This window comes from Polyodon spathula, chromosome 47 (genome assembly GCF_017654505.1).
Source record: "Polyodon spathula isolate WHYD16114869_AA chromosome 47, ASM1765450v1, whole genome shotgun sequence".
Lineage (NCBI taxonomy): Eukaryota > Metazoa > Chordata > Actinopteri > Acipenseriformes > Polyodontidae > Polyodon > Polyodon spathula.
In genome coordinates, this window is record NC_054580.1 from 1,208,529 (window position 1) to 1,218,435 (window position 9,907).

General features: G+C 41.9%; 1 protein-coding gene across 1 annotated transcript; it reads left to right on the forward strand.

The window, feature by feature from the left end:
• The first annotated feature begins 211 nt into the window (after positions 1-211).
• On the forward strand, positions 212-5,539 carry LOC121306272 (high affinity immunoglobulin gamma Fc receptor I-like). The gene is made up of 4 exons (XM_041238014.1): positions 212-224; positions 325-618; positions 4,263-4,559; positions 5,241-5,539. Exons 1-4 carry the CDS (start codon positions 212-214, stop codon positions 5,537-5,539), a joined length of 903 nt encoding a protein of 300 aa, XP_041093948.1.
• Positions 5,540-9,907: the final 4,368 nt, after the last annotated feature.

The following is a 9,907-nucleotide window of genomic DNA, read 5'->3' on the forward strand; positions in this document are numbered from 1 at the left end:
CCATCCACACTGCAAAACAAAATGCACGGCGGTTCACCGTCATTTATAAAGAAATATATTTTTAAAACAATAACACAGAAATGCACGGCTGCGCCGTCATACAAAATAATAAACAAATACAAAACACACTGTTCTAAAATAAACACTGTACAGGGCTGCTCGCCCTGCTACACGGTGTAATCAGCATTTCTAACAATTATTATTTTTATATATGTCATATGCTGGTGACTCCTTTGATATTGTGCTCTCTCTCTCTCTCTCTCTCTCTCTCTCTCTCTCTCTGCAATCAAGCACCTAATTCTGTTACCTTCTCTGTTTCTCCAGAGCTGCCCCAGACTACACTCACCCTGGAGCCTCCATTCCCAGAGATATTCACTGGGGAGACAGTTACTCTGAGGTGTGGGGTTGAGGGGAGTTCTGCTGGCTGGAAATATCTCTGGTACAAAGACAATGAGGACACTCCAGTGCTCCAGACTGCTGGCCGCAGTATAACTGGTGACAGCTACACCATCACTGCAGCTGCTGTATCTGACCAGGGCCAGTACTGTTGTCGAGGACGAAGAGCAGATCAACCAGGTTCCTCTCAGCTCAGTGATCCTGTGACAGTAACTGTGTCTGGTGAGTTTATTAACCCAGTGATCCTGTTACACTGGCTGTGCCTGGTGAGTTTATTAACACAGTGATCCTGTTACACTGTGCCTGGTGAGTTTATTAACACAGTGATCCTGTTACACTGTGTCTGGTGAGTTTATTAACACAGTGATCCTGTTACACTGTGTCTGGTGAGTTTATTAACACAGTGATCCTGTTACACTGTGTCTGGTGAGTTTATTAACACAGTGATCCTGTTACACTGTGTCTGGTGAGTTTATTAACACAGTGATCCTGTTACACTGTGTCTGGTGAGTTTATTAACACAGTGATCCTGTTACACTGTGTCTGGTGAGTTTATTAACACAGTGATCCTGTTACACTGTGTCTGGTGAGTTTATTAACACAGTGATCCTGTTACACTGTGTCTGGTGAGTTTATTAACACAGTGATCCTGTTACACTGTGTGGTGAGTTTATTAACACAGTGATCCTGTTACACTGTGTCTGGTGAGTTTATTAACACAGTGATCCTGTTACACTGTGTCTGGTGAGTTTATTAACACAGTGATCCTGTTACACTGTGTCTGGTGAGTTTATTAACACAGTGATCCTGTTACACTGTGTCTGGTGAGTTTATTAACACAGTGATCTTGTTACACTGTGTCTGGTGAGTTTATTAACACAGTGATCCTGTTACACTGTGTCTGGTGAGTTTATTAACACAGTGATCCTGTTACACTGTGTCTGGTGAGTTTATTAACACAGTGATCCTGTTACACTGTGTCTGGTGAGTTTATTAACACAGTGATCCTGTTACACTGTGCCTGGTGAGTTTATTAACACAGTGATCCTGTTACACTGTGTCTGGTGAGTTTATTAACACAGTGATCCTGTTACACTGTGTCTGGTGAGTTTATTAACACAGTGATCCTGTTACACTGTGTCTGGTGAGTTTATTAACACAGTGATCCTGTTACACTGTGTCTGGTGAGTTTATTAACACAGTGATCCTGTTACACTGTGTCTGGTGAGTTTATTAACACAGTGATCCTGTTACACTGTGTCTGAGTTTATTAACACAGTGATCCTGTTACACTGTGTCTGGTGAGTTTATTAACACAGTGATCCTGTTACACTGTGTCTGGTGAGTTTATTAACACAGTGATCCTGTTACACTGTGTCTGGTGAGTTTATTAACACAGTGATCCTGTTACACTGTGTCTGGTGAGTTTATTAACACAGTGATCCTGTTACACTGTGTCTGGTGAGTTTATTAACACAGTGATCCTGTTACACTGTGTCTGGTGAGTTTATTAACACAGTGATCCTGTTACACTGTGTCTGGTGAGTTTATTAACACAGTGATCCTGTTACACTGTGTCTGGTGAGTTTATTAACACAGTGATCCTGTTACACTGTGTCTGGTGAGTTTATTAACACAGTGATCCTGTTACACTGTGTCTGGTGAGTTTATTAACACAGTGATCCTGTTACACTGTGTCTGGTGAGTTTATTAACACAGTGATCCTGTTACACTGTGTCTGGTGAGTTTATTAACACAGTGATCCTGTTACACTGTGTCTGGTGAGTTTATTAACACAGTGATCCTGTTACACTGTGTCTGAGTTTATTAACACAGTGATCCTGTTACACTGTGTCTGGTGAGTTTATTAACACAGTGATCCTGTTACACTGTGTCTGGTGAGTTTATTAACACAGTGATCCTGTTACACTGTGTCTGGTGAGTTTATTAACACAGTGATCCTGTTACACTGTGTCTGGTGAGTTTATTAACACAGTGATCCTGTTACACTGTGTCTGGTGAGTTTATTAACACAGTGATCCTGTTACACTGTGTCTGGTGAGTTTATTAACAAAGTGATCCTGTTACACTGTGTCTGGTGAGTTTATTAACACAGTGATCCTGTTACACTGTGTCTGGTGAGTTTATTAACACAGTGATCCTGTTACACTGTGTCTGGTGAGTTTATTAACACAGTGATCCTGTTACACTGTGTCTGGTGCGTTTATTAACACAGTGATCCTGTTACACTGTGTCTGGTGAGTTTATTAACACAGTGATCCTGTTACACTGTGTCTGGTGAGTTTATTAACACAGTGATCCTGTTACACTGTGTCTGGTGAGTTTATTAACCCAGTGATCCTGTTATACTGTGTCTGGTGAGTTTATTAACCCAGTGATCCTGTTACACTGTGTCTGGTGAGTTTATTAACACAGTGATCCTGTTACACTGTGTCTGTATAGTTTATTAACACAGTGATCCTGTTACACTGTGTCTGGTGAGTTTATTAACACAGTGATCCTGTTACACTGTGTCTGAGTTTATTAACACAGTGATCCTGTTACACTGTGTCTGGTGAGTTTATTAACACAGTGATCCTGTTACACTGTGTCTGGTGAGTTTATTAACACAGTGATCCTGTTACACTGTGCCTGGTGAGTTTATTAACACAGTGATCCTGTTACACTGTGTCTGGTGAGTTTATTAACCCAGTTGAATACAGAGCAGTGCTCTCAATACAGACCCCTCAGACAGCAATGTTGATCACATTCCTGTCATCTCAGAGCTGCTGTTATCTTAACTGTAATGGTAATTAACTGTAGATGCCCGAGGGACTTATTACCAATATAGGAGTACAGAATTACCCAGGGCTGAAGAATAAATATTATCATTTTATATGGGTTGCTTTAATAGGAAATGATTCTATTCATTCGGTCCTGTGGATTTCTGTCCTCTTGTCTTTCACACTATCTTTGTGTCAGAACAGAAGAGTTACTGATTGGAGCTGCACTGGCAACAGTAATACTTCAAGCCAGTTAAAGGAAGTGATACAAGGCATTAGGAGAAAAGCAACTTGAATAGATGACTTTGTAAATTTGAAGTCATTTCTAGTCGTTTAAAATAATGAAGTTATCAAATATGTTTTACTTAGCAATTCAGTAGATTTAAGCAATCTGTAGATGATTTGAAGTAATTCCTAGTAATGGCTGTTGTAATTACTTTTTTAATAACAAGTACTGTGCATGCAAATAATTCCAGTACATGTAATCTGTAGTAATTAATCACACTTTCTAGTAATTAATTTTGTAAATACAAGTTAAAAATAATTACTATCTATTTGTGCTACTGAAAGCCACTCAAGAATTGGTGGAAACCGGAGTCCTTATTTGTCATTGTGGCAGTGTGCCCCGCCCCTGTGTTTTTTCTGTTTTATGTTGTATGTAGAGTGTTTATGTTGTGTGTGTGTATATTGGTTCACAGAGTGTGGGTTATGTAGCACAGGTAATGTAAAATATAGGCACGGGGATTGCACAATCACGCCATGTGCAGTGGGTATTAGTTCACATGCAGTTTTACCGCGACTCCAATTGAATGATTGATTAGCAATCGAGACTTGGTACAGCTGCATAAAAGATGCACGTTTCACTCACTCGGGGTTGTGTGTTCAGAGTGGAGAATGGTAGTGGAATGAGGAGATAAAAAGGATTAAAAACTAAAATAACAATTGCTAAAACGTGCTGGCTTATAAACCAGCGCGATACTTGTTATTGTATATTGTCTGTTTGTTTATTTGGCCAACACGCTGTTTTGTTTTGTCAAAGTGATTTGTTTTCTGTTTAAACCACAGTCATCTTCTGTATTTCAGAGGGACGACTTAAGCCAGCACTGTCCTGGGAGGGGAGAGGGGGAGAAATATTTGAAGGAGACACAGTCATCCTGAGCTGCTCTGTTCAGCCAAATTCTAGTGGCTGGAGATATCTGTGGTACAAAGACAGGCAGGGAGCTCCAGTGCACCAGAGTAACAGCAGCAGTGGATCTGGAGCCGGATTCACAATCAGTGCTGCAGCTCTGTCCCACAGTGGAGAGTACTGGTGTCGAGCTGGACGGGGCAGTAACACGTTTTACTCACAATACAGCGATCCCATCTGGGGAAATGTAACTGGTGAGTAATACAGAATCTGCTTCTTTTTTACTAAAGCTTTCCCCTCAGCAGTAGGGGGTGCTGTTTGGTTCTGCTGGAGCTGATTGGGAGCCTCAATCCTATTCCTCTCTATGCCTCTATGTCCATTAAGATTTAGGTTTCTCACCTACTCTACCACGCAATAGCTAAAATCAAAGCAATACCTGATGTCATATAGAACACCATAACAAAGCATATCTATTTACAGTACATGCCCATTTTAAAAATAATAATAATCTCATTGCTCATTTTTCAAGTAAAACATATGTATTGAATTATTTGAGAGTGGGACTAAAACTCATCACTCACAGTATTGTAAGTGAGGACTCAACTCATTGTTGCTTCATAGCTGTGTTTGAATGACTTGCAGATTATCAATGCAGATCTAAGGGTTTAGAACCTAGGGATAGGAGGGGGGCAGGATGATGTGGGATGTTTCAATGGCCTGGTTATAACTTGTTCCTGTCTTGACTGAAACATGTGGTGTTACCATTACAGGCAAAACGATAAGGAGCCTCTATACTCCAGCACTGCCTCTGTCTCTCTAAGAGCAGGGGGCTCTGAGGGAACCACTCTATGGAAGACTCTGGTTCTGGTTGATTTGAACAGCTTGGTCAGACAGTTCCACAATCGCTGACCTGTCTTCATGTCATCTTTTTGTAGCTCTTTTCTCCAGGGTGACTCTGACAGCATCTCCAGGAGCCACAGTGAAGGAGGGAGAGGCTCTTAACCTGACCTGTGAGGCAGCAGTGAACAAAACCCCCTGCCCTGAACTGCACTTCAGCATTGTGAGAGACGGGGAGCCTGTGACTAACAGCACTGACTCTGCACTGTACAGCACAACCAGCACTGAGAAGAGCCACGCTGGGAGCTACACGTGTGCTGTGGAGTCACAGGGAGTGAGGAAGAGCAGCCAGGAGTTACACATTGAAGTGCAAAGTAAGATTACAAACCCGTCCTGAATGACTGTCCTTGATGATTGAAAGTGATCTGACAGTAAAACAGGTCACATTGTCATCGCATTATATTCCCATTCCCTGAAGAAACAGAATAAACAGACCACAGAATTACCAGCAATTACAACACAATGGATTGAATGATTATTACAATCCTCTTTTTAAATGCAATCACTAAACTCATATTTCTTTGTAAATGTGAACCCATTATATTCCTGTGTGAAGAGATAGAGCCTAAACAGACCACAGAATTACCAGCAATTACAACACAATGGATTGAATGATTATTACAATCCTCTTTTTAAATGCAATCACTAAACTCATATTTCTTTGTAAATGTGAACCCATTATATTCCTGTGTGAAGAGATAGAGCCTAAACAGACCACAGAATTACCAGCAATTACAACACAATGGATTGGGAACAAATAGTGCACAGTACAGACACTTTTAAACTTTGCAAATTCAGTGGTGTATATTTACCTCTAATGTTTTAACTACATGCATGGGTTTGATTACATTTCTTGTCCACTTTTTGACAGACAATCAAATGAAAAGAAATTGATTCCCACACCGAGTATCTTATAAAATGATTGTTCTAATAAAATGCAGTTACAGCAGACAGACATTGGAGTGACAGAGTGGCGAGTTGAAGGCTGTTGCTATAGAGCGAGTGTGAACAGGGTAATGTTCTTGAATACCTATCAGCTCAGTCAAGGTGTATGGAAGTCACTAGCACACACTCACACTGTACCTTCCTTCCCCCAGGGTCCGGGCAGAGTGCTGTTGCTATTGGCTACAGAGTGATCTTCTCTCTGATTCTTTTCATTGTGTTCACTCTGCTGCTCCTTCAATACTGCAGGATCCAAGGTGAGACTCCCAGTCAGTGCACACATTTCACCTGGCCTGTCACTCATTCAGGCTTCTTCTGAAACATCATTATATACTCATTAAACATGCACAGTTAATTTACAAAATAAACATCTTGCAAGTTTGTATTTATTTTTGTTAACACAATTATAAGAAACAAACTGAACAATGTGTATATATTTTTTCCAGGTTTCCTGTGTATCGCTGGTGTTAAGTCAAGGTAAGTCAGTGTTAGCCTGTATGTGTGCAGACAGGGGGCAGCAAACCCTAACAGTACCCTTCAAGTAGACCTGTGTGCTAAGATGCTATGTTGTGTTCATGTCCTAAAATGCTATGCTGGGTTCATTTTTTGTTTTTTTGCTGGTTTCTGGATGATAAAGATCTATCGTTTTGAGATTCGTTTTGGACGCAGTCATTATTCTTTGATTTTTCAATCTAGCGTATTAATAATAACCCTTTGTCAGTGATGTCACAAAGCTGCTGCCTCCACACAGTGTCTTTACGGTTGATACACAGCTGCTCCTTACCCTGAAATGCACTCTGTGATTTCAAAGGGACTTGATTACTCTGAAGCCTAGAAGTGTCATCATCCTTTAAAGCTTTTGTTATTGCTGAAGTTAAACTCTGAGCCCTCCTTGTGTGTCTCTGACATCTGTCTCAGGATAACCCGGGATCAGGATCAGGAGCAGTCAGCAGAGGGGACTGAGCTCTCCAGCCGTGTGCAGCACACTGGAGTGGAACTGGTATAGTGCTGCTTGTTGAGTGATTTAAACGCTTGATTTATTAATTGAATTTCTGTATTCGTGAGCTATTCTGTAATCAATAAACTGCTTTACTCTACTGGTGTTTTTTTATATTATTAATGACACACCTTCACCATGCATGCGATGAGTTTATTAAGGGGGCGCTAATACCTGACTGTAAAATACTTTTTTTCTGGCTTGCTGACGATTTTAAAAGCTCCGCTGATAAGTGGCAGACTCAGTGGGCCCGCCTCCAGGATGATTGATTGATCAGCTAGCCAGGTAGGGATCATGTTTAATATGACCAATCCCCGTCCACACAGTTTGCGCTGTTTCAGACCTATCGTAGATCAACGATTCTATGGTCCGGCCCAGCTCTGCTTGATTTGAAAGTTGGTAATCGTGGCGATTGTTCCTACAAAGTGCAGCGGCGCGTTTTACGTTTTGTTAAAACAAACAAACAAATAAATAAATAATTTAGATAGACCTGCAGTTTATAAATAGGGTGGGTTTTTATAAATAGTTTAATTTATGGGTTTTCCTCCGTGCAGAAAACGGACAACGAGTGTGCAACATTTTATGAAATAAATATTTTATGATTTTATTAAAAAAAAAAAAAAAAAATTGCTGGACAAATATTACAATTACTATTCGTATTTGCATTACGATTAATAGACTCGTCAATTATTAAAATGCTGCTCCCTCCTTTTCTCATTCTTTATTCTGCTTTTATCAAATTTAAGGACTTGTGTGATTTAAGTGTTTCACTGGTTGTAGATTAAACACCAAGGGTATTACTACTAGTAAAACCAGACCGTGATATAAATAAAAGGTATACTGTAATAACAATACTACTAGTAACAATAGTACAATCAGTTTAATTTACAGGGTTTGGCAATGAAACAATTAAATCGGCAAAAAAAGTTTGGGAACCACTGTCCTAAAAGGTAAAGTGACAATACAGGCAAGAGATTGAATGAGTCTGGACATTTAACCTAGAAAAAGTAGAAAGAAATGTGCAACATTTTCATCACTAATAATAACAAGAATGAATAATAAAAGTACAAATACAATGCACTACAGTGGAGACCTCACAGTCGTTGTGGAAATAAACACATAAATGATTTAACATTCGACCCCTTTGTTGTGCAATTTGTTGATCCACTCTGATGTCTTGGAGCAGCTGAACCAACATGCTTGTCCTTGCTGCTGTGCACCTGCTCCATGTGCAGCACTATCATACCTGTCCTTACTGCTCTGCACCTTCTCCATGTGCAACACTATCATGCCTGTCCTTGCTGCTCTGCACCTGCTCCATGTGCAACACTATCATGCCTGTCCTTGCTGCTCTGAACCTGCTCCATGTGCAGCACTATCATACCTGTCCTTGCTGCTCTGCACCTGTTCCATGTGCAGCACTAGCATGCCTGTCCTTGCTGCTCTGAACCTGCTCCATGTGCAGCACTATCATGCCTGTCCTTGCTGCTCTGAACCTGCTCCATGTGCAGCACTATCATGCCTGTCCTTGCTGCTCTGAACCTGCTCCATGTGCAGCACTAGCATGCCTGTCCTTGCTGCTCTGCACCTGTTCCATGTGCAGCACTAGCATGCCTGTCCTTGCTGCTCTGCACCTGTTCCATGTGCAGCACTAGCATGCCTGTCCTTGCTGCTCTGAACCTGCTCCATGTGCAGCACTAGCATGCCTGTCCTTGCTGCTCTGAACCTGCTCCATGTGCAGCACTAGCATGCCTGTCCTTGCTGCTCTGAACCTGCTCCATGTGCAGCACTAGCATGCCTGTCCTTGCTGCTCTGAACCTGCTCCATGTGCAGCACTAGCATGCCTGTCCTTGCTGCTCTGCACCTGTTCCATGTGCAGCACTAGCATGCCTGTCCTTGCTGCTCTGAACCTGCTCCATGTGCAGCACTATCATGCCTGTCCTTGCTGCTCTGAACCTGCTCCATGTGCAGCACTATCATGCCTGTCCTTGCTGCTCTGAACCTGCTCCATGTGCAGCACTATCATGCCTGTCCTTGCTGCTCTGAACCTGTTCCATGTGCAGCACTAGCATACCTGTCCTTGCTGCTCTGAACCTGCTCCATGTGCAGCACTATCATGCCTGTCCTTGCTGCTCTGAACCTGTTCCATGTGCAGCACTAGCATACCTGTCCTTGCTGCTCTGAACCTGCTCCATGTGCAGCACTATCATGCCTGTCCTTGCTGCTCTGAACCTGTTCCATGTGCAGCACTAGCATACCTGTCCTTGCTGCTCTGAACCTGCTCCATGTGCAGCACTATCATGCCTGTCCTTGCTGCTCTGAACCTGTTCCATGTGCAGCACTAGCATACCTGTCCTTGCTGCTCTGAACCTGCTCCATGTGCAGCACTAGCATGCCTGTCCTTGCTGCTCTGCACCTGTTCCATGTGCAGCACTATTTCCACTGCGGGCTGGGTTGGCTGCAATAGGGTATTACTGTGGTCTGCAGCTGCTGTCTCATAGCGGCTTTCTCATAGTGGAAGTTGAAGTTGTCACATGGTATTCAGTATGTAGTGGGCGTATGTAGAGGGCGGTATGGCAGTTGCATCAACAAGGAAGTAAAGCTTAAAACTCAGTTTTTATAGTAATACTATATGACACCATAGTATTACGATAGTATATTTGAGTGCTTTATATTAATAATGTAGGTCACAGCATTTTGTAGTAGTACTTTAATGCACTTCTTATTAATTGTTTATGGGTTACCTGCAAACACCTCTGCACCTTC

Excerpts from the sequence above, each read along its gene's own strand:
- LOC121306272 (XM_041238014.1), top strand. Across the intron at positions 619-4,262 it reads TGTGACAGTAACTGTGTCTG|AGGGACGACTTAAGCCAGCA; the intron begins GTGAGTTTATTA and ends TCTGTATTTCAG. Across the intron at positions 4,560-5,240 it reads CATCTGGGGAAATGTAACTG|CTCTTTTCTCCAGGGTGACT; the intron begins GTGAGTAATACA and ends ATCTTTTTGTAG.